The sequence below is a fragment of the Oncorhynchus keta genome, chromosome 12, assembly GCF_023373465.1.
Source record: "Oncorhynchus keta strain PuntledgeMale-10-30-2019 chromosome 12, Oket_V2, whole genome shotgun sequence".
In the NCBI taxonomy this organism is placed as follows: Eukaryota; Metazoa; Chordata; class Actinopteri; order Salmoniformes; family Salmonidae; genus Oncorhynchus; species Oncorhynchus keta.
The window spans coordinates 29851397-29876800 of record NC_068432.1 but is presented as its reverse complement, the minus strand read 5'-3'; the positions used below and the strand labels follow the sequence as shown (position 1 = coordinate 29876800).

Here is a 25404-nt window from a genome sequence, read left to right as displayed (position 1 = left end):
AGGGTTTGGATGTAAACAACATTTTGATCTGCCAAGGCCCCTTCAGAGAGGCAATGGGTATGGCTGATTGAGCTGGGAACTCATCACACTAAAACATTCTGGCCCAACAACACCCTTTTGGATACATTTTTTTCAACAAAAACACTCTGACCATTAAAGTGCATCCTTGGATGTCCCCCCACTCTCCCAAATCACCCCCCCCCCATCCCCACTGAACCCCCCCAACCACATAGCAGGGGTCCTTCAGGCAGAGAGGTAGGCTCCCCAAACAGCGGTGTGGCACGTTACTGCCGACAGCCTTCAGAGCACAGTCCACACATCCAGTGGCTACTTTCATTAACAAACAGATGTAAAATTATTATACACAAATAACAACATAGCTATGGGCACAAATCATATCTTCCAACTTGACATGGAGGCTTGGACTTTTTCATTATAGTGTATCATTAGGGTTAAAATGGTTGGTTGGCAGAGAGAGTCTTACTGTAACAATGAAACCCACTCTGTTCTTTCCCCTGGGCCTCCTGTTGGCGAGTCCTAGAGTCGCATTCCAGGTTATCAGGGGCTATAGGGGGTGGAGGGGAAGAGTCAGCATTGGAATCTGCACTGGCACACAGGTGGCAGGTCAGCTGGATGCTGTTCACTAGTGGCAAGTTTGTTTGTCAAGCGCTCCTCGTCTCCTCTCTCTCTTTATCTATGTTATTATCAATGACCAAACAAGGTAGTGTCAGTGTGTGTGTTGGTGTGTGTGTTTGTGTGTGTGTGTGTAAGTGACGGAGGATCAGGTCAGATCAGGGGTACGGCGTGTGCTCCCTTCTCAGTGTCTTTCACAGTGTCTTTTACAGTGTTTCTTGCTCGGTGGGGGTGCAGTGGGGGTGTTGGTGGAGGGGGGGAAGGAGGGACTGCAGGGGTGACTGGGGGGTGGTGGGGGGCGACTGCTGCAGGGGGCTGAATTGCGTGGTGGTGGGGGGAGGGGAGGAGCGGTAGCAGGAATAGGTAGAGCCACCGGTGAGGGTGGTGGTGGGGGAGGCAGGGAGGCCAGCCAGGCCAGTGGGGGAGTCCAGGAGGGGCTGGTTGTAGAAGAAGAAAGCACACTGGTGGATGAAGGTCTCGATGATTGTCTGGTAGGTCCGCGTGGCCGTCAGGGCGTCCATGGTGGTGAAGTCTGGCCGCATCAGAGTGGGCCAGAAACAGATGGACAGATTCTCACTGGTCATCAGGTTCTGTCTGCTCAGCTGGCTCACCCTGGGAGAGACAACACAATACACCTCCATCAACAACAGCATGACAACAGCTACTAGTGTAATAACATTATTACACAGGTGTAAGAGCTACTTGATGATACATGTTACAAAACGTGCAAACGGTCACAATGCAGTCAGGGCCAAGGTCATAGAATGGAACAGTTAGCCAGTCTGATCTGCACTCACTTGTGTAAGTGGCTCATGACAAATCTGAAAACGTCATAGTTCTCCCTGGGGAACTTCCTCAGCACATCCTTCATGGTGTAGAGCCTTTGTTCCCTGTCATTGATTTCTGTGCACACACACACAGGGAGGGGGTCAGTGATATGACTCACATGTTTTCAACACTGTTACTCCATATGCAGTACTACATACAGTATACATCGACACACATAGTTATAATATATTATATTTTCTGAGAACAAAACACGACATATCCTTATCCTCCCCAACACTTACTCACCCTGTAAGAACTTGACTGTCAAAAATCACAAGAATCACTCCCTGAACAACCATTCAGCACCACCCTTGTACCCCACCCTGACTCCCCCACCCTGCTCAATGTCTTACTGAACCCTTCAGAACCCTTGTACCCCTCCCTAACCCCACCCTGCTCCACGTCTTACTGAACCCTTCAGAACCCCAGTACACCTCCCTAACCCCACCCTGCTCCATGTCTTACTGAACCCTTCAGAACCCTTGTACCCGTCCCTAACCCCACCCTGCTCCATGTCTTACTGAACCCTTCAGAACCCTTGTACCCCTCCCTAACCCCACCCTGCTCCATGTCTTACTGAACCCTTCAGAACCCCAGTACACCTCCCTAACCCCACCCTGCTCCATGTCTTACTGAACCCTTCAGAACCCCTGTACCCCTCCCTAACCCCACCCTGCTCCATGTCTTACTGAACCCTTGTACCCCTCCCTAACCCCACCCTGCTCCATGTCTTACTGAACCCTTCAGAACCCTTGTACCCCTCCCTAACCCCACCCTGCTCCAAGTCTTACTGAACCCTTCAGAACCCTTGTACCCCTCCCTAAACAAACCCTGCTCCATGTCTTACTGAATCCTTCAGAACCCCAGTACCCCTACCTAACCCCAGCCAGCTCCATGTCTTACTGAGCTCTCCAGAACCCCAGTACACCTCCCTAACCCCACCCTGCTCCATGTCTTACTGAACCCTTGTACCCCTCCCTAACCCCACCCTGCTCCAAGTCTTACTGAACCCTTCAGAACCCTTGTACCCCTCCCTAAACAAACCCTGCTCCATGTCTTACTGAATCCTTCAGAACCCCAGTACCCCTACCTAACCCCAGCCAGCTCCATGTCTTACTGAGCTCTCCAGAACCCCAGTACCCCTCCCTAACACCAGCCTGCTCAATGTCTTACTGAGCTCTCCAGAACCCGAGTACCCCTTCCTAACCCCACCCTATTCAATGTCTTACTGAGCTCTCCAGAACCCCAGTACCCCTCCCTAACCCCAGCCTGCTCCATGTCTGACGGAGCTCCCCAGAACCCCAGTACCCCTCCCTAACCCCAGCCTTCTCCATGTCTTACTGAGCCCTCCAGAACCCCAGTACCCCTCCCTAACCCCAGCCTGCTCAATGTCTTACTGAGCTCTCCAGAACCCCAGTACCCCTTCCTAACCCCAGCCTGCTCAATGTCTTACTGAGCTCTCCAGAACCCCAGTACCCCTCCCTAACCCCAGCCTGCTCAATGTCTTACTGAGCTCTCCAGAACCCCAGTACCCCTTCCTAACCCCAGCCTGCTCAATGTCTTACTGAGCTCTCCAGAACCCCAGTACCCCTTCCTAACCCCAGCCTGCTCCATGTCTTACTGAGCTCTCCAGAACCCCAGTACCCCTCCCTAACCCCAGCCAGCTATATGTCTTACTGAGCTCTCCAGAACCCCAGTACCCCTCCCTAACCCCAGCCAGCTATATGTCTTACTGAGCTCTCCAGAACCCCAGTACCCCTTCCTAACCCCAGCCTGCTCAATGTCTTACTGAGCTCTCCAGAACCCCAGTACCCCTTCCTAACCCCAGCCTGCTCCATGTCTTACTGAGCTCTCCAGAACCCCAGTACCCCTTCCTAACCCCAGCCTGCTCAATGTCTTACTGAGCTCTCCAGAACCCCTTCCTAACCCCAGCCTGCTCCATGTCTTACTGAGCTCTCCAGAACCCCTTCCTAACCCCAGCCTGCTCCATGTCTTACTGAGCTCTCCAGAACCCCAGTACCCCTTCCTAACCCCAGCCTGCTCAATGTCTTACTGAGCTCTCCAGAACCCCTTCCTAACCCCAGCCTGCTCCATGTCTTACTGAGCTCTCCAGAACCCCTTCCTAACCCCAGCCTGCTCCATGTCTTACTGAGCTCTCCAGAACCCCAGTACCCCTTCCTAACCCCAGCCTGCTCAATGTCTTACTGAGCTCTCCAGAACCCCTTCCTAACCCCAGCCTGCTCCATGTCTTACTGAGCTCTCCAGAACCCCTTCCTAACCCCAGCCTGCTCAATGTCTTACTGAGCTCTCCAGAACCCCTTCCTAACCCCAGCCTGCTCAATGTCTTACTGAGCTCTCCAGAACCCCTTCCTAACCCCAGCCTGCTCCATGTCTTACTGAGCTCTCCAGAACCCCAGTACCCCTCCCTAACCCCAGCCAGCTATATGTCTTACTGAGCTCTCCAGAACCCCAGTACCCCTCCCTAACCCCAGCCTGCTCCATGTCTTACTGAGCTCTCCAGAACCCCAGTACCCCTTCCTAACCCCAGCCAGCTATATGTCTTACTGAGCTCTCCAGAACCCCAGTACCCCTCCCTAACCCCAGCCAGCTATATGTCTTACTGAAGGCCTCGAGCAGCTCCACCTGCAGAATGCAGGGCACCAACGGCTCCGGCAACTCAGAGAAGAAGGCCTTCAGAGCCCCAGCCACCGTGTTGATGGCAAAGTCCTTCTCCACTAGGTCCAGCCCATGGTCTAGAGAAGAAAGTAGGTAGAGGGATAGAGAGGTAAAACAAGATGGGGGAGAGGGAGAGGAAGGTGAGATGTAGAAGAAGAGAAAGAGGAGGGAGTGGTAGAGGGAGGTGAGGGGTAGAAGGAGAGAAAAGGGGAGAAAAACAGGTAGGGGAGGGAGGAGAGAAAGGGGAGGAGAGAAAGGGGAAGAGAGAAGAATAGGAATAGTGTGTAAGAGGTAGTCGGCTTTGTCACTGTTCTAAATATATTTTGTTGTAGGCCATAATTTCCTCTACAGCTCATGTGTCAATATATTGATTAGCCAAATAACTAACCAGGGTTAGTCCAGGGGTTAGGGACAGAGTGTGGTGAGTATTACAGTCAATCCATCCATGGGTCTGATACAATGTTTTAGACCAGACAGGACTAGGTAAAGTAACTCACCCTGGTCAAACTGCCTCTGCATGCTCTCCATCTCACACTTGTTCCCGCTCACCCTGTACAGCCCCTCTGTGTTGAGCCCTGCAGAAAGACAGAGATTGAAACCAGGAAGAATGCTTCATTCCATCGACTCCATCTGTATTACATCATTATCAATTTCCTGTGAAGTCAATGAGGGCACTGCTGAAGTACAGAACTTGATCACTGGCTACATTTGCTCTAGTGTAGTTAGTTCTTCTTGGCTTATTAAACGTAAATAGAGTTGGGATGAAAAATAATCATTACATTCACGTTACAGTTTTTTCATTTAGCGGATGCCCTCATCCAGAAGGGCTTACATTAAAGCACATTGAAAATTAACAATCTCATAAAGTGAATATTGTAAGTAAAACTTTCACAGTGCACCACTAAAAAGACATTACACATTTTCATAATTCAGCACCACAGATTTACCTCAGAATTATCAACAATAAGATTCTGCCTAAGTGTTGGACAGCATCCACATCAAATAGCATAATGAACAAGACAAATACACACACAAACACAGGGGAGAAGAGGAGACAGAAAACGGTGACCTACCTGTGGTCTCAATGAAGTGGACACACTTGTCAATAAAAAGTGGGATAGGTCTGTCTGGGAACACCACATTGACCAGGGGTACCCCGAAATAGTTGCTCTCCAGGGGCTTGGGAATAGAGGGCCGAGGCTTTGGTCTGGTTTTCTGCACAGAAACAGGAATGTTGAAATTGTTAATGACCAAGTCCATATTAGAATGGTTATTCATTATGTCAACACTATTTTCAATTCAGCTGTAAGCTGGCAAACCAAATGTGCCTTTATGTATTCAGCATGAACAGCTGCCGCATCTAGTCTTAGTCATTCTGAAATACAGGCTTAAATTCTATCCACTCACTTTTGAACTTACTTTATGTGAATAGAATATTAGCATGCAGGAATAGTTCTGATGAAAACAATCAAGCAATTACACATCAAAAAAGTTATTTAGAAAGTAGAGTTCACATGAGAAATCATATAAACCATGTTGTCAATACTTAACCACGTTTATCGTATCAAAGCTAGCCATCCATTTACCTAAACTTGAAAGACAATAGTCATTCAAACTTGAAAATTATAGTGCTAACCCATTAGAAGTTAAGAGAAGAATACTAAGTGAAGAAACACGTACCTTGGCAGTTCGCCGTAGGCTTTTCAGAATGTTCCTCTTCTTGGGGTCCTCTCCCTCCTCATTGATGATGTCTCCTTTCAGGGTTCCAAACTCATCCTCCTTGGTCTTTGGCAGGGCCCCCATCTCGTCGTCGCTGCCAATGAAGCTAGTGCGAAAGCTGCTGAACTTACCCAGGCGTTTGGAGCGGTCACGGTACAGTCGGGGCTTCACCCCCGCCGCCGAGAACTTCCTGCAGCGCTCCAGGGAACTGCTGTCTGCCTCACTGTCCGAGCCGTTCCCATTTGAGTGCATCCTGTTGGCGTTGCGGATGGTGATTATCTTGCCCTGCGTGCTGTCATGGGGCACAGAGTAGATGATCTCCTCGTTGCTGGGCCGGGGCTTGGACACAGCATCCATAGGCTCTGCATAGTCTGAGGGGTCGTAACCTCCGTCCCCACCTGGTACCCATGTCACAGCAGAGGGCAGGGAGCGACGGTGGCCCATGGTATCCGTGTTGTAGGGGTTTCGGCCCACCTTCCGGAAGTCAAAGGTCACAGTGGGCTTGGGCCTCACCTGGGGAGGGACCTTGCTGTTGAGTTTGTTCTCAAAGGAGCTGATGTCAGAGATGACAGAGACATCGCTGGAGTCCAGGTCAGGCAGGTTGAAGCCCCCACTATGGGAGGTGAGTGTGCCATCGAAGTAGGGTGGGGAGGGCTCCACATCATCCACATCAGAGTCTAGGAACATGTTGCCAGGGCTGGGTGAGCTACAGCGAGGGGAGTAGGCAGTGTCGTTAGTGCAGGCCTCAGCCACGTTATCATACATGTGTGTTGCCTCCACAATGTTGCGTTTCTCCACCACCTCCATCAGGAAGTGCTGGAACATCTCTATCCTGTGCAGGCCGCCCACCACCCCTCCAGACCCACACACCACACTGTTGAACCTGCCTTCTATCTCTTGGGCCAGCTCCTCTCCCTGGACTAGCTGCTCTCTGGCAGACTCACTTTCTGTGAGCTCCACCTGGCTCTCCCCTACTGCCAGCAGCTGAACAGGGATGATGTCCTGGATCTCACACAGAAAGGCACATAGAGTCTCCAGGGAGGCCTTGCGGCGGGCTGAGTACACAGCAATGTAGCCATGCACTAATCTGCTCTTCCGCAGGGAGAAGGAGGCGTGGTAGGAAAGAAGGGAGAGCTCAATCACCTGTTTGTGAGGCCCCACTGTCTGCTCCAGTATCACTGAGGTCCCACTATTGGATGTTGGCCTGCAGTGCTGAGGCAGTAGGAAGGGAGAGAGGAGCTGTTCCACGTCATAATTGTCTCCACACATCAAGCACATGACGATGCGGATGTCTGCCTCTGGGCTGGGCTGGTGAGGAGAGTCTCTTGGGCCTGGAGGTTTAGGGGGCAGAGGTGGGGAGCTGCTACTAAAAGATGAGCTCCTCCTAGAGTCCAGGAGACCCCTCAATACTTGATTGATCTGACTGTCATTCACATTGTGCCCATAGCCCACACCAGGAGAGGCTGGGTCTAGGAAGCTACACTGCAGTCTCCTTGCTACCTGCTGTCCCTGTTTTATTAGGCCTAAAGCAGTTTCTCCCCCAATATCTGCATATGTCCCTACTCCCCTTTTAGTAACCAAGAGCAGAGATGTTAAAAGCTGAGCTATATGGCTGTCCCTTCTACCTATAGTTGACTCCCGCAACCTTTCAATGCTTTCTACGACGTAAGTTAGGGACTCTTTTGAGTTGTACAGACACAGGCATCCATGGGGTGTGAAAGTGGGAGTGTGAAAGGAATTTACAGGAAGTCGTACGTTTCCCTCGATGGGTCGCAGGGTCAGCTCATACATTTTCCCATCCAGCACATACCGGTCGTCATTGGTACACAGAGTCCTGATCTCATTGGCAAACTCCCTGGCCAGTCCGTCTTTGCCCAATATCACAAGGTTGATTCGGTCAGCTTTAATATCCCCAAAATGGGACTTCACATTGAAGAATGGGTAGCATGTTGGGAAACGTGAGGCCAGGAGCTGCTCTATCTTGAAGTCTCCACACTGTGGGCTGCTGGGACAGGTCTCCTTGGTTGGGTGGTAGACAAAGTGGATATGCTTCAACACCAGAGCATCTCTCTCAGCTGGAAGCTTCTGCAGGGTCTTGAACCTCTGCTCCTCCCCTAGAACCTCCTGGATGGCCCCCATCTTCTCCTTGCTGGGCTTGGCATCCACCTCCAGCTCATAGAAGAGCTCAGAGTACTCCAGCAGCAGCTCCTGGAAGTCCTCCTTAGCGTGGTCTATTATCTCTTTCTGGTGGCGGTTGTAAAGGTCCAGGTACTCTGATTCCTCCAACCATTGGTAGAAGTCTTCGTTCATGATGAAGCTGCGGGCCTCTTCCCAGGGCTTGCCAGGCGTGACAAAGGGAGAACAGGCCAACTTGTGCTTGAACTCCTGCCTCATCTCGGCCCGCTTGCACTCATTCCTCAGGTGCTCCAGGTGGGCGTTGAAAATGTACTCGGCTGGGGCCGTCTCCAACAGGTCTGAGGGGATGCGCTCATCCTCCATGTTATCTATGTGAGACGTGTCCTCCCATGGAGAGTCCTCCAAAACCACAAACCAATGGGCAAAGTGCTGCTTGGACTCCAGGACCTTCTGAACCCCAGACCAGCTCAGCTGGTCAATCTCATCCAGGTCAGGCACCAGGGAGCTAAGTGCTAGAGGAAGAGTGCTCAGATAGATTTTCCGACGTCTCTCAATGTGCTCCTGTTTCAGGCGGTACACATGCTGCTGGAAGAGCTTCTTGCATTTCGCTGTACCCTCTAGAAAGACGTATTCCTTGAACTCTGAGGAGCTGTGCATGCGTCGGCTGGTGTTAAGCCATGTCTCGTTGTGGTTCTTCACTATGCGGTTGACTAGCCATTCGTATCGGTCTTTAGCCAGGGCTATCTGCTGACTCTGGAGCTTGAGGGCTTCAAAGTAAGGAATGATCTTGGGCTTGCCCCTGCTCTTATCAATGAGTTGCACCAAAGCAATGAAGGCTAGGTCAACATTGATGTTAGAGCGTGCAGATGTCTCCACTACTGGAAGACTCTTTTTAGTGATGGCAAAGGTGTGAGAATCTTTGATGTAGCGTTCAACCCCCTCATCACACTTGGTTAAGACCAGCACAATGGGCTTCTTTGTTTTGCTCAGATGACCGTAAAGGTTTGTGACAAACTTCAACTGGTCGTCAAAGTTGCGGTTCATCCCCCTACTGACATCCATACAGAGCATGAACCCGTCAGCCTGTATCTTGCCCTCAGGCATCTGCTTCTGCTCAAAGTCCTGCTCCAGCCCCAGCTGGTCCGTGCAGAAGTACATAAGCTTCTCTGCAGAGGCCAGCTTGGTGGAGGCCGCCCTCTTGATGTAGGGCTGCATGGCAGTGCTGCGGTGTGGCTGGAACGTCTGGTCATCAATGAACTCGGTCTGCTCCACCACATGCATCCTGCACTCCGGCCCCTCCTCCACCACCCGCCCCACCTCCCCCCAGAACAGGAAGTGGTCATTGTTAACCACTCTGCCCCCAAAGTCGCTGGTGCTCAGCACTGACGTGTGGTCCAGATAGAAGTCATCAGCACTGGGGCGCACAAAGCGGTTGCACAGGCAGGACTTGCCCACTCCACACTGGCCCTTCTCTTTCTCCGTCCCTGACAAACCCACAACAATAAGGTTGTATGTGGGTGACTTCGCATCCTGCTTTTTCGCCATCATTATCGTCTGCTGACACTCATCCTGCCATATTCAGGGACTCGATAGAAGAGTACACCTGATGTGAGTGGCAGATTAGTTGGTGTTTCCTCTAGTGTGCTTCATGTTTTATCAACAGCAGTGTAGGGGTGTAGCAAAGGCAGAGGCTTCTCTCAGTCATTCCTAATGTAGCTATGAGCCTGTCAGGAAAAAAAGAGAGCACAAAAATCAAATAATTAGCTAAACAAAATCTTAATTCATGTTTAAAAGAGGAACAAATATTAGTTTGAGCCAAGTTAACCTTATGTCTGCTCTCTTCATAAAAAGAACAGTCAAACACTTTCACAAGAACGACAGTGGTTAAAAGACAAGACTGAGAATAATTTCCCTTCAACTTAATGAGAGAACACTGAGTAGGGGCAAGAATTTCTCATTTCTAATCCGCTCTCAATCTGGGCTGGCCTTTTAATAGAACAGGGTCGTTCCAGCTCAAAAAGTACAACAAAGAGTTGACACACACCATCTCAGAGTGTTCTGAAATCGTTTCTGTTGTTAGAAACAGAACATTAGTATTCCTGCAACATTATTTTGTTTTAATATAAATTGGCCTAATTGATTGCATCCAAATTGGCCATTTAAAATGTATAGGATTCATATAATAGTCAATAAATATAGTACCTAACATCCAACTTGGACCAAACTTTTTTTCTAACAATAAGTTACACGAGGAATCCAAAGGTCAAAAGTCAGTCACGGACCCCCCCATTCCAATCCCACCCCAACAACGAGTATATCAAAAATCTAATCAAATGTTATTAGTCACACGTGCCTAATACAACAGACCTTACGGTGAAATGCTTACTTACGAGCCACTAAACAACAATGCAGTTAAAAAAAATATGAATAAGAAATAAAAATACCAAGTAATTAAAGAGCATCAGTAAAATAACGATAGCGAGACTACATACAGGGGAGGGAGGGGTACCGGTACAGAGTCAATGTGTGGAGCTTTACACCACTCCAGCCGACGCTTGGCACTGCACATTTGATCTTAGGCTTGTGTGTAGCTGCTCGGCCATGGAAACCCATTTCATGAATCTCCCGACAAACAGTTCTTGTGCTGACGTTGCTTCCAGAGACAGTTTGGAACTTGGTAGTGAGTGTTGCAACCGAAGACAGACAATTTTCACATGCTACGTGCTTCACGACTGAGCAAGTGCTTGCTCCTAGACGTTTCCATTTCACAACGGCCCATACAGTTGACCGGGGAAGCTCTAGCAGGACAGAAAGTTGATTAACTGACTTGTTAGAAAGGTGGGATCCTATGACAGTGGCATGTTGAAAGTCACTGAGCTCTTCAGTAAGGCCATTTGTACTGCGAATGTTTGTCTATGAAGACTGCAAGGATGTGTGCTCGATTTTATACACCTGTCAGCAACAGGTGTGGCTGAAATTGCCTAATCCAAATTCACTGAGAATACATTACAAAGGATGAAGAAACAATTCTCAGAGCCACAACTCCATACTAGTTGTCAGAAATAGAAAAGTGATACTGTATCCCAGTGGAGGCTGCTGAGGGGAGGAGTAAATAGAACGGTTTCAGAAACATGTTTTTGTGTTTGATAGAAAACTATTTGGTCCAAATAATAACGTACGGTACTTAATTTATTAAATATTTTATGAATCCTATGAATTAAAAATGGCCAATTGATGTACAATCAATTTGTTTAATTTCTCAGAGATCAAATTATATCTCAACAAAATAACGTGGCAGGGATGCTAATCTTACACATTTCTAACTACAGAAACGATTTCTGAACAATCTGAGATGGTGGGTTTGATGGCTTGCTGAAATGACATGGAACAACCAAACAACAAATGCAATATACAAAGAAAAACTCAATATCCCTGCAAAACAAGCAAGACACTAAATATGTTGAGGGCGTATGTACTGAAAAGATTACATTTTCTTTTTTTGCCTTGTATGAGAGATGTCACATGAAAGGAGCCTAAATGGGACCGGAGACATGGGTACTCTCCGCCATGAATACACATACTTCAACTCAATGACAAACGTATCACATGTAGGCTACTGACAATCCCATAAAAGGATCACAACAACTGCAATACAACATCAAGTACAATACAACATGTGAGGAGTTGGTCATGTTAAACGGGACGAATCAACTTGGGATTTAGATCATTAACCTGCTAGTTAGCAGTTAGGTTCCCTAGCCACAAGGCTGTACTGTACTTCTGCTCAGAGCTATATTTTTTTAGGGTCTTTTTCTGCCTACTTTATGACTTGGCAGGTTTTGGAGTGTGAGCAGGGATGGGAGTGAAGGGGAGGAAGAGGACAAGCACTCACACTAATTGGAGTCCCATCCTACCTATCGCTAGCCAAAAGCATTGAGGGGATGGATGGTCTGTGTGTCTCATAACCATGTAAGATACGTCCTTATCTCGATGGTGGCCAAGGACCTCTTCAGACAAAGGGCTAAGCAGTGCTCTTGGTTTCCTTGCCAACTGGGACCTTTAGCTGGTCACTATTAAGGATCTATGCTCTTGACTATGGCCTTGATCCTGAATATCATGATCATGGATGAATGACAACACACATTTAGGTAAACATCAACCTCTTTAGACAGGAACAAAAATATAAACTCATCATCCAGAGGTCTGTTTGCACTGTTCTTATTGTAATAGCTTCCTAATTGCTGTGTTTATACTGTTGCCAAACAAAGAAAAAACAACAGATGAAAGATCTGCCCAGCATACAGACAATCACTAATTAGCATAATCCAGTCTACTGTATGTAGACAGTAACCTATCATCATCACCAGCATTAGAATCAGGTAAGGTTTGGTGTACTCTTGTCTGTCAAATTGCCAAGCAGTATATTTGACACTGAGGAAGGGGCCATACTGGAGATACTCCATAACTACAACCAAATTATGACAAGAGGATGCACAAAGTACAGCCAGAAAACAAATCACACTTTATTATTGTGATAAAATCACACATGTAAATAGACTATCGATGTACTTACTGTATCAATAGACATGAAATGTGGACTACAAACTGACAGGCTACTGCCATTTAATAAAACTGTTTCCATTATTATTGTTTACAAAAGGAGGCATCTCCATATATTCTAAACCTATATAAAATCCAGCATTTTAAACATGTCTAAATAGCCCATCAAAGGCAAAGTAGGCAGTCCATCACGAAGCTCAGCTGTGCGAGGCCTGACTGACAACCAGATTGAACAGGCAAGTTATTTGGAAATGAAAACAAGCAAGTCATTACCCTACCCTCTGATTGTAAAGATACATAACTTTCTATATTCAGAAGCGCAAACAAAATTGCGCCATATTGTTCGACATTGTCAATATATAGTGGGTTGGTTACAACTCTTTATCCACATTTGAAAGGATTTAACAACGATTTTGAAATGAATGTTCATGAAAAGCATGAAAAGCACTGGCCACGCCAGGCCTCTTGTCCACAGAATGAAATAGCCGACTCGTAACTAAACCCATTCACCTCGTATTTCTGAATCCACTTGCACTTTTTAATCATCACTCTATTCACCCAAAGATACATTTGTAACAGACAATTGATACATTGTGAGTAAATTGATGATGAGAATGTTTATCTTGAACACTGGTTTCCGTCTGGGTTTCAGATTAAAATGGGGAGAAAGTGAATACATACCATCGCATTCTCCCTGAATCTGTCAGGCCAGCGCTTGCCGCAGCCCTCGCCGCCTGATATACATGGACAAGAAACACAAATGTGGCTCGTTTGATTCCGAAACAGACACAAATAACTATACATATGTTATTGTTAGCTTGACAGATTAATTTTAAGTCTATATCCCTATTTTGATTATTTCCAATTTCATTGATATTTTCGTTGTCTTTGTGATAATAAAACTACTAACGTAAAAACAATGATCTTCCTGTTTTTTTTTCTCTCCTCGGAGAATAAAAGCTTGTTTCACCGTCTTCTCCTTGGTTCACCACGTTGCTTTTGACCAATTATTATGTCCATTGTTGTGCCAACATTATGCTGGATCGATCATGCACGGGACACCAGTCGAGGTTGCTGCAATTGCCGTACAAGGTTTATTCTAAACTGGCTTCATACAATAAATTGGTAACGTCCTTATCAATTTAACAAGAGATTGCGTGTGTGTGAAAGTGTTTTTTCCCCCAGCTTCCCAATAATGGCGGCGGCCCTCCTCCCGGAGCTAATTCTCCTCTCCTTTTCTCGGAAAATGGGGAGCTACGGAGACAGACGCGGCGAAGACTCGCCCAGCGGCGCACACACACAACTGCAGAACGTCGCTATTTACAAAGGCGAGACGCTGCTGTCATGCCGACACGCGCAATCACCATCACTGCTACAAAGGTGACTTTAGCCAATAAATGTCAAGGGTGATAATGACGGTGATATATCTCTGTGCATTCCTGCTTTTCGCAAACTAACCAATATATTTTTAATAAAGTTCTATTTTGTCTGAACAAAATGACATCGCCTGCTTTGTAGGCCTTATGTCGTTGTCTTTGTCTTATTCTTTTATTATTGTGTCCTACTCTAAATTCACCCAATGCGTCATAGTAATATTTGTTCAAATTATCATTATTAGGCTCATCCCTGTTCTGAGACAGGTCCCAAAAAGTCCCAAAATAGATTAAAATACTTTCAAGTAAAAGGATAGGCCAACCTTTTAACATTGTCTAAAAAATAATATTTCCTATCCAAAATTGTACAATATACTCTATCTTGGGGTTTCCACTAGCTTCTAGAGACTATAACCACAAAGTCAGATTTCACAGCCACAAAGTCAGATTCCACAAAAACAAAGTCAGATTCCACTGCCACAAAGGCAAAATTGGCAACAACAAAAACAGTTGTAGCTTTTTTTTGTCTTAGTTAAGGTTAGCAGCGTGGTTAAGATTAGAGTTATGTTTAAAATCAAATTTTAAGAAGATACATTGAAATGGGCGGGGTTTATAACTTTGTGGGTAAAGACTTTGTGGGTAAAGTGGGTAAAGACTTTGTGGGTAAAGAACTGGTTTTTAATGTCTATCGTACAGAAAGAAGCTAGTGACGACCCTATCTTGTGGGTTTCTATAAATCTGATGCCGTAAAGGCTATTGCCGCCCCCTGGTGTAGCCTACTGTTATAGCCTACTGTTGTGTACGTCTATTTCTACAAATAAATACAGGTTTTACACGTCTATGCATGGGGCCAGTGCTACTGCAATATATATGTCATAATTTAGCCCGAATACGCGTTGAATATATGCAATAGATACATTTGAAGTTCAGCCACAGCAGCACACTTCACACCAAAATGAGATATTGGCTAATTGATGACGTACTTCCAAAACATTTGCGCACGGGGAGGCAAGCATTGGAACGACAGGACAAGACACCATGGTGACAGTTCGTCTCCTGACACTTTTCTAATGCGGTTGTTTGAGTGGATTACGGAGCTCATGGGGATTTCATAAATAACGGGAACATAAATTAAGTATACAGCTTTAAGGTAAGCTTTAATTCAAGCATTTTCTTATCTTTGGCTATATCATTGCTTCAATTAGCTGAAATATTGCATTTATGGATAAGGTGATCAAGGCTACTCAAAGGAGGAACTCATCATGGTATTTTGTAGCTGAGTGCAACCTTTGCAGCTAACGTTAGCTTTATAATAATAGTTAACAAAGTTACCCATTATATCTGTCCAAACTTGTATCGCATATTCTTCAGAATTGCCACGTTGTGGAAAATGTATTATTAATAATCTGTAGGTTAAATGCTTATTACTAAAATCAGACTCATAACCAACACACTTTTGCTCTTGTGTTTGCTTTGCAAATTGTATACTTTGCCAATAGGGTAATTTTCACTTGACTTTTTAAATATATTGAATACAAGATTGTATTTATTTGCAATAATATAATAATATATGGCATTTAGCAGACGCTTTTATCCAAAGCGACTTACAGTCATGTGTGCATACATTCTACGTATGGGTGGTCCCGGGAATCGAACCCACTACCCTGGCGTTACAAGCGCCATGCTCTACCAACTGAGCTACAGAAGGACCATTTGCAAGAATAAATATATATATAACCAACTGCTATATTCTCCCACTGGTAATTTTGGGGGGTTATTTCAAGCAAATATTGCATTTATTGCAATTTTCACAGCGTATTAAGTTTCGCAATCATGCTTAGGTTATAGTTTTAACAGGTGAGAAACTATGTTCCCTCAAATTTTGGGGTGCACTGATTTCTATGATATAGCCTACAGTAGCCTGCCTATATGTGGAATACAATGCAGGCCTACATTGCATGAGACTTTTAAACATGTTTTTACATTATGAAGGGCTTAATATTACTGAATACTTTTTTACTTGGTCTGTAACACCATGGGTCAAATAGGTGTCTGTGAATTGCATTGTATTGTGTTGTATGATGCAAGAAACCACTATATGAAATGAAATGTATTATTATTACCATACAGAGAATTAGATGATGTAGGCTACCCCTCTGCATATTCAAGCCTGTCTCAAAATACAACACTTCCCATTTCATTAAGAAGTAAGCTTTTTACCTGACTGGCCTTTCAAAGACCGCTTGAAATGTAGCCTACACATTTTGTCCTCTTGTAGGAAGCAGTAACTCCCCATTGCCGACCTATATTTATCTACAGTGGCGACCCATCATTCAGGGCAGAGCCACACCTGTTTTGAGCCCCATATTTTTAGCAAAAAAATACACTACCTGTCAAATGTTTTAGAACACCTACTCATTCAAGGGTTTTTCATTATTTGTACTATTTTCTACATTGAAGAATAACAGTGAATACATCAAAACTATGAAATAACACATATGGAACCATGTAGTAACCAAAAAACTGTGAAACAAATCAAAATATTTTATATTTGAGATTGATCAAATAACCACCCTTTTGCCTTGATGACAGCTTTGCACACTCTTGGCATTTTCTCAACCAGCTTCATGATGGAGTCCCCTGGAATGCATTTCAATTAACAAGTGTGCCTTCTTAAAAGTTCATTTGTGGAATTTCTATCCTTAATGCGTTTCAGCCAATCAGTTGTGTTGTGACAAGGTAGGGGGGTATACAGAATATAACCCTATAAACGACAGTCCATCATTACTTTAAGACATGAAGGTCAGTCAATATGGAAGTATTTGGAGTTCCTTCAAAGGCAGTCACAAAAACCATCAAGCACTATGATGAAACTGGCTCTCATGAGGACCGCCACAGGAACGGAAGACCCAGAGTTACCTCTGCTGCAGAGGATAAGTTCATTAGAGTTACCAGCCTAAAAAATTACAGGCCAAATAAATGCTTCAGAGAGTTCAACTAACAGACAGATCTCAACATCTACTGTTCAGAGGAGCTTGTGTGAATCAGGCCTTCATGGTTGAATTGCTGCCAAGAAACCACTACTAAAGGACACCAATAATAAGAAGAGACTTGCTTGGGCCAAGAAACATGAGCAATGGACATTAGACTGGTGGAAATTTGTCCTTTGGTCTGATGAGTCCAAATGTGAGATTTTTGGTTCCAACCGCCTTGTCTTTGTGAGACGAAGAGTAGGTGAACGGATGATATCCACATGTGTATTTCCCACCGTGAAGCATGGAGGAGGAGGTGTTATGGTGTGGGGGGGGTTTCTGGTGACACTGTCAGTGATTTATTTAGAATTCAAGGCATACTTAACCAGCATGGCTGCCACAGCATTCTGCAGCGATATGCCATCCCATCTGGTTTGGGCTTAGTGGGACTATCATTTGTTTTCAACAGGACAATGACCCAACACACCTCCAGGCTGTGTAAGGGCTATTTTACCAAGAAGGAGAGTGATGGAGTGCTGCATCAGATGACCTGGCTTCCACAATCCCCCAACCTCAACCAAATTGAGATGGTTTGGGATGAGTCGGAGTGCAGAGTGAAGGAAAAGCAACTAACAAGTGCTCAGCATATGTGCAACCTCACATATGTGCACAATTGGCCCAGTGTTGTCCGGGTTAGGGAGCGTTTGGCCGGGGTAGGACGTCATTGTAAATAAGAATTAGTTCTTAACTGACTTACCTAGTTAAATACAGGTTAAATGAACAATACAAATAAATATCTGTCAGTCTACTAATTAACCTATACAAATAGGCCCTATTATATTTCAAAAATTAAAATCAAATGTTCTAACCTATACTTGTAACTTGTAGGCCTCATGTGCTGCACCAGAATCACATGTTCTCTTCTGCTTAATCATAGTTTGAACGATGTGCATAATTCCAGGCCATTTAATACAGTATAATACAATACAGTACAGTAATACAGTTCACACTAAAAAAGATTAGCCTACTGGAGCTAGTTTAATTTATTTACCCAAGAGAGCATATAGCTAGCTACATATATGGGTTTTAATGTTGTGCGTAATGTGCAGTAGCCTACAGTATATCATATATGTATTGGATAATGGCACAATCATTTTGGCTTTTTTGGGCTTGGGATCATTAAATGTCGTTAACGTAGGGCTCATAAAATGTATTTAATGTATGGCTCATCAGGCTCAGGTAGCATCAGGTTTCAAATCCAGACATATTCATATGCTTTATAATGCTTTTGAATGACACTTCCGGTTTTGGTGGGAAATACCGGGTTACCCGGGAGAAAAGTGATTTATTTCCGGCATGGGACATTTGTAAATAGCGTAAATATTCAACCCTAGCGTGGACGGTGCTAGCCTCCTCTGTTAGATCAGCTTGCCCTTGGAATGAGCCTCCCTCCTCACTGGAAGATGATATGTTTTCTCTTTCTGTGGTGCATGAGGGAACATCATTATCTGACATATTTCAGTCAGCTGCGGAATGTCACCAAATATGCAACTGTAATGCCAAGGTCAAACTCCTTTATAAAATTCATCAGTTTCTTATTAGCTTATTAAATATGACCATGCACTCTGTTGTGTAAACTGCAGTGCATAGGGTCACTCAGTTGCTTTTTGTCTCTAGGCCTACAGTTCATCTGTTGTTGTGTGGTTTGTTGCTTGTGTTTGCATGAGCCATGTCCTATTTTTGGGCCTACCACACAGTGTCTCTATTGATACACAGGTACCTGATCTGAGCTCACTTCCTCCTCTCTTCTCTGCCACTTTCTGTTTAAAGGCCAACCATGGTGGTTTCCCGGAACCACAACCCCACAATGCACTTTCAACTTCAAGCAGAAATGATTTCCTGCGTTTTCATAAATTTCAGCATTTCATGCACTCATTTGAGACAATTTCCACACTGCCACGTAGGGCTGCACGATATGGACAAATAATCTAGGCCTTATTTTTTAAGAAATGTTGCAATTGCGACTTTACTTGCAATATAGATCAAACAACTTGGGTAAACTGTTGGTATCATGGAAATATAATGTCTAATTCAATAGTTAGAATATAAATTATAGTGGGCACTTTGAATACAGGGTTGTTTGACATGACAACGAATGAAAATGCCAGGGAGGAGTTATTGCGACAGGGTAGGAACCAAAGTGTTAGTCAGTGTTTCCCAGGGGACCCTATAATCTTTGGCTATGTTAAATGTTTCTTAATGTAGCCAACATATTCATGCTTCGCCTATTATTCTATGTCAGAAGATACTGTTGCACAAACAACAAGCTGATTTAGGCCTACACCATCACTGGTATCAGGCTGTATTAGCTAGCTACGTTTGCTCTGACTCAGTACATATATTAACTAGCTAGCCAGTTAACTAGCGATTAGCAACTAACACAATTGAGCTAAAACTTGCTAAGAAAAGACTGTTTGCAGATGTAAGAAACACAAACTAACAGAGTAATTATGGAACGCTTGTGGATTTATATTAAGAAGCAAAATGGAAGCAGCATCATTGTCATCAACACTGTTGCATGTGCTGCATTGACCATGTAGACTGAATGGAAGTGTCTCATGGTCAAGCAACAACAAATGCGCTCTTTGAGTGACGGGTCAGGACTAAGTCTGTGTGGAATGCGCCATGGATAGAGAGAGAGAGAGAGAGAGAGAGAGAGTGGAGAGGGATGACTCAAGTTGCGGTTTAAACTACCAAAATGTACGTTACACATGACATATCACATTTAACAAACCAAGCATTAAAATACCATTATAGAAAGTAAACTGGTCCATGCACTGTATACCAGCATATAGTAAAATATGGTATACCACCCACCCCTAAAGGATGTAGGCCTTTGTAGAGAGTGAGTGAGGTTTCAGAGGAACAGCTCCAGTGATTTGTCAGGGAGAGGGGGCCTGAGACTGCTGAGTGTGAGTGAAGGTAAGGAGGGGGAGTAAAGGAGAGGGAGAAAAAGATGGTGGCTGTGGGAATCAAACACAGTTGGACAGCAAGCAGGAGAAGGTGTGTGATACTGTAGACTCATAGACTAGACCAGGGATTCCCAACCAGATTCCTTGGTCTATCCACAAGGGGTACTTGAGAACACCACACTCATGAAACCACAAACCACATGCTTACTGATAAAATATACATGAGGGGGTGCTTCAGGGGTACTCCGGGAAGAGCAAAATTCAGTTGGTGGTACAGTAAGCAAAAAAGGTTGGGAACCAGTGGACTAGACAGAGCCACATACAAAGGTTGCTGTTTACACAACCTCACAATGACAGGGGCTCCAGAGTGGCGCAGCGGTCTAAGGCACTGCATCTCAGTGTTAGAGGTGTCACTATAGGCCCTGGTTCGATTCCAGGCTGTATCACAACTGGCCGTGATTGGGAGTCCTATAGCACAATTGGTCCTGAGTTGTCCGGGTTAGGGTTTGGCCGGGGTAGGCCATCATTGTAAAATAAGAATTTATTCTTCACTGACTTGCCTAGTTAAATAAATGTAGAAAGACCAACTTTCTGTTAATACACCTAATAATTTTTCTTCTCTCTCACAGAACACTGTTTAAGCACTGTTTAAGCATCAGTGCTTTATAACACTAACAGACTGGGTGAAATGGAGTATAGATGGCAGCATAAACGGGGATAGAAAGGGAGAGAGGAAAAAAAGAGAAGTCTGGCAAGAGTTGTCGTGTAGATAACGATGAGTTTATTGCTCTGTCCCAGGGATTATACCTGATACTCATTAGCCTTCCTCTTTTACGCTGTCACCACACATGCATTTTGTGTGTGTGTACCTGTGTGTATGTGTGTGTTTTTGTTACTGATGTGGTACTGATCTGGTCTTCCTATGAATATTTGATGTATAAACTGTGTGTGTGTGTGTACATGTGTGAGGGTGAATACATACCTGCGTGTGTGTACATACCTGCATGTGTTACGCATGGATGTATGTGCACATGTGCACGTGCTTTTGTGTGTGTGGGAATGACATCCAGTGTGATAATCCCCCCTGGCCTCGCTCAGACTTCCTTGCCCCAAATATCATTATCATTCCTCTATGCCTCATCACGCCAGTGATGGAAAACGCACCAGTTAAAACACAATGAGGGGAAAGAACATAACAAACTATCTCCATAGGCCTAAAGCCTATCAATGCTGTTGCATGTAGCTTTTGTCAGAATGTCTCGTCGTTGGAGATTTAGACTAGGCTACAGTATCATGCACAATTTTGCTGTTTTTGAGTTGGTAAATGCAATTAACTGTAATTTCATCAATTAGAGTCAGTCTATTGCTACTATGAGAAGGACTGAATATGGTAGGGAAGTTATTTAGGCTCTATTTGGTAATGTAAAAAAGTGTTGGGGTGCCTTAAAAAAAGGTTTTATAGCATTTGTAAAAACACATCCAAAGATGTTGTTTATTGCTATTGAGTGAGAAGGGGGTGGAGAGCATAGCATGCACTGTGGGTCTTTTAGGATAGGTCTGGGTGGAGAGATATTTGATCTCTCTGTTCAAAGTGGGAGAGAGAGAGGCTCCGTCTGGAAACCATTATTCAAATTCCACAGGGCTGGATTTCTGATGATGTTGGCAAAGAGAGAGAGGGGACTATGTGGGAGGAGGGGTTTAAATGATAGTAACTGGAAATCAGAACAGTGGTGGAGGCGGACAATGGGGAGTGCCGTCCTCAAACTGAGACCAGTGACCTTGGCCTTACCAACCCTGTCAGTAGGGTGAAAGTAAGTGCAGTGCACAAATAAGTGCACTGCTGCACAAACTCCGTGTGTACTGTACATGAGGGGTTAGGGGATATAGTTATCACTAACACACAGTCACAAAACGTGTGAACAAATGTGTGAACATATAGCCTGTAGCCAACAAAACCATATGGCATAGAAGGGGCAGCAGAGTAATGATATAAGATACATGTCTGTGCTGGTGCTATTGTAAGAGAGTGATGCATCTTGTGTTGAATGGACTGTTTTTTTTTCATGGACGGGAAGAGAGCCAAAGGAGAGGGTTGGGTATGAAATGAATCTCGTTGGTGTGACAGTTCTATTGCTGTCATCTCCTACAAATCTGTCTCAGCCTGTGGGAGAAGGGAAGACGGGAGGGAGGGAATGAGGGAAGGAAGGAGGGAGGGAGGGAATGAGGGAAGGAGGGAGGGAGGGAAATAATGCCCTCAGGCCTCAGTCATGTGATTTTTGTAACTTTTTTATATAGTTCCAGAGCGATTACATGTTTTGTTAACGTCCATGGGCTGTTTGGATATTTTTCCAAACCTTTTGAAATCTTCCTTTTCTTTGCCCTCTATTCTTTGGTCTGGCTCAGACAGCATACTTTACCTCGTATGTTTTCTCTCTCTTTCTTTTTTGGAAGTTGCTCCGGTCCAAATGTGTGACGCGTAAGTGGAGTTACAGCCCGTGTTTCAGATCGGTGGTTTAAGAACTTGCGGACTAGTGGAGAAGAGGATGTTTTCTTGATCTGTCAATGGGACTACCGGACTGAAGGTGTAAACAAGTTGAACTGCTGGTATTTAGGCTTGATGCTGTGTGTTTTGTCCTCATAGGGTAGCAGGAGGGACTGAGAGAAAAGAGAGAGAGAGCGAGGGAGGGAGAGTGGGGTGTATGTGTGTGTTTGGAAGAGAGAACCAGACTTACAGAAACAGAGACAGTATACTGTACTGTGTGCGAGAGAGAGAGAAGAAGGAGAGAGTAACTGTAATCTGAATCTATTGCACATGGACAGAGAGACTAACTAGAACACATAGGGACTCTTCCTGACGAGGAGGGAGGACCAGTGACTCCAGAGGCACCAAGGACCAGAGAGCGAGATCACCAAACACTAAGCTAGGACAGGATGAGGTACCGAGGCAGGGTAAGATCCTTTTCCTTTCTCTACATGCTGCTCATAACATGTCATAGATGTCTGTTTGTGTGTGTGTGTGTTGCAGAACACACAGAGCAGATGTGTACGGAACATATGGAACATTCCTCTGAAGGTAATGTAAGCTCATGTTGGGTTGCCCTCACAGCGACCACAAAGAGGAAAGGGAGACACGTTCAGTCATTCATCAATCACAAATAATGTGCTCAGCATGAGTCATGGTGTACAGTACAAGTCAATTGTTTGGCACACCTACTCATTCAAGGGTTTTTCTTTATTTGTACTATTTTCTACATTGTAAAATAATAGTGAAGACATCACAACTATGAAATAACACATGAAATCACATAGTAACCCAAAAACAAATCAAAATATATTTTATATTTGAGAATCTTCAAAGTAGCCACCATTTGCCTTGATGACAGCTTTGCACACTCTTGGCATTCTCTCAACTAGCTTCACCAGGAATGCTTTTCCAACAGTATTGAAGGAGTTTCCACATATGCTGAGCACTTGTTGGCTGCTTTTCCTCCTCTCAATTGGGTTGAGGTCGGGTGATTGTGGAGGCCAGGTCATCTGATGCAGCACCATCACTCTCTTTCTGTAACGGCGTTCTTCGTTTGTAGAAAGAGAGTCGGACCGAAATGCAGCGTGGTGGTTACTCATGTCTTTAATGAATGAAGAGCGATACATGAAATAACTTATACAAAAGCAAAACAACAAACGGAACGTAAAACCTAATTAACCTCTTGCTCCTACCTGACACGCAGGCGTCCCATCTAGACATCTGGAAATGCAAATGCGCTACGCTAAATGCTAATAGCACTCGTTAAAACTCAAACGTTAATTAAAATACACATGCAGGGTACTGAATTAAAGCTCCACACATACTAATCATATGCATATACTATATTCCTGGCATGAGTAGCAGGGCGCTGAAATGTTGCGCGATTTTTAACAGAATGTTCGAAAAAGTAGGGGGTAGGATCAACAGGTTAACTCTAATGAACTTATCCTCTGCAGCACAGGTAACTCTGGGTTTTCCTTTCCTGTGGTGGTCCTCATGAGAGCCAGTTTCATCATAGTGCTGGATGGTTTTTGCGACTGCACTTGAAGAAACTTTCAAAGTTCTTGAAATTTTCCGTATTGACTGACCTTCATGTCTTAAAGTAATGATGGACTGTCCTTTTTCTCTGCTTATTTGACCTGTTCTTGCCCTAATATGGACTTGGTCATTGCAGTTCCTAGGGCTTCCACTAGATGTCAACAGTCTTTAGAAAGAGTTTCAGGCTGGTTTTTAGCAAAATGACCTTTAAATTGTTTTTCTAGGTGGTTCCCATTTTGGCTTTGGTGATTCCAAGTGCGTGAAGGAAAGTGCGTTCTTTGATGTTTATCTCCGGTATAAAGACAATTATGATTTTCTGTCTTAAATTTGAATTAAGTTTATTTGCATATTAGGATACCTAAGGATTGATTATAAATGTTGTTTGAATTGTTTGGAAAAGTTTATAAGTAACATTTGGGATTCATTTTGTATGCATTTTGACGGAGGGAAACTGAGTGGATTATTGACTGATGCGTGCAAGCTAAACTGAATTTTTATGGATATAAAAAAAGGACATTATCGAACAAAAGGACCATTTCTGATGTTTATGCAACATTTTGGAGTGCCAACAGAAGAAGATCTTCAAAGGTAAGGCATGAATTATATCGTTATTTCTGAGTTTTGTGTCACGCCTGGCGGGTTGAAATATTATTGTCATGTGTTTGTTTGATGGGGTGCTGTCCTCAGATAATCGCATGGTATGCTTTCGCCATAAAGCATTTTTGAAATCTGACACATTGGCTGGATTAACAAGAAGTTAAGCTTTATTTTGACATATTGCATGTGTATTTTCAAGAATGTTACATATTTACAATTCTGTAGTTTGAATTTGGCGCCCTGCATGTTGGTCAGGTGGGACGGTAGCGTCCCATCTAGGCTGGAGAGGTTTTTTATTTTTTAAATTTTATTTCACCTTTATTTAACCAGGTAGGCTAGTTGAGAACAAGTTCTCATTTGCAACTGCGACCTGGCCAAGATAAAGCAAAGCAGTGTGACACATACAACAACAGAGTTACACATGGAGTACACAATAAACAAGCCAATAACGCAATAAACAAGTCAATGACACAGTCAAAAAAGAGTGTGTGCAAAAGGCATGAGGAGGTAGGCAATAAATAGGCCATAGGAGTGAATAATTACAATTTAGCAGATTAACACTGGAATGATAAATGAGCAGATGATGATGTGCAAGTAGAGATACTGGTGTGCAAAAGAGCAGAAAAGTAAATAAAATAAGAACATTATGGGGATGAGGTAGGTAAATTGGGTGGGCTATTTACAGATGGACTATGTACAGCTGCAGTGATCGGTTAGCTGCTCAGATAGTTGGTGAGGGAAATAAAAGTCTCCAACTTCAGCGATTGTTGCAATTCGTTCCAGTCACTGGCAGCAGAGAACTGAAAGGAAAGGCGGCCAAATGAGGTGTTGGTTTTGCGGATGATCAGTGAGATATACCTGCTGGAACGTGTGCT

The 25404-nt window shown here is 44.5% G+C and overlaps 2 protein-coding genes across 5 annotated transcripts in view; one reads left to right on the top strand and one right to left on the bottom strand.

Annotated features, from left to right (window-relative positions):
- Positions 1-224: 224 nt before the first annotated feature.
- Positions 225-13926, bottom strand: LOC118391799 (rho GTPase-activating protein 35-like). 2 transcript variants are annotated; one of them, XM_052457985.1, is made up of 8 exons: positions 13463-13926; positions 13234-13286; positions 5818-9716; positions 5211-5352; positions 4635-4712; positions 4083-4214; positions 1431-1536; positions 225-1245 (listed from the first exon to the last, which is right to left on the bottom strand). In XM_052457985.1, the coding sequence occupies exons 3-8, from the start codon at positions 9538-9540 to the stop codon at positions 840-842; spliced, it is 4587 nt and encodes a 1528-aa protein (XP_052313945.1). In that variant the 5' UTR covers positions 9541-9716; positions 13234-13286; positions 13463-13926; the 3' UTR covers positions 225-839. The 2 variants fall into 2 exon arrangements, with proteins under 2 accessions (XP_052313945.1, XP_052313946.1); XM_052457986.1 differs by having other exon boundaries at positions 13234-13926.
- Positions 13927-14917: 991 nt separating this feature from the next.
- The window catches only part of LOC118391269 (unconventional myosin-Ic-like), a 33346-nt gene continuing 22859 nt past the window's right edge, over positions 14918-25404 (top strand). Inside the window, exon 1 of one of the 3 annotated variants that reach the window (XM_052457984.1) lies at positions 14918-15075. Coding sequence is in view for 1 of the 3 variants with exons in the window: in XM_052457983.1 (XP_052313943.1) it covers positions 22801-22818 (18 nt within the window). In the remaining 2 variants the exon portion in view is untranslated. Of the gene's footprint in view, positions 15076-22144; positions 22819-25404 lie in introns of those variants that run through there. The other 2 variants (XR_008060880.1, XM_052457983.1) reach the window with 2 other exon arrangements.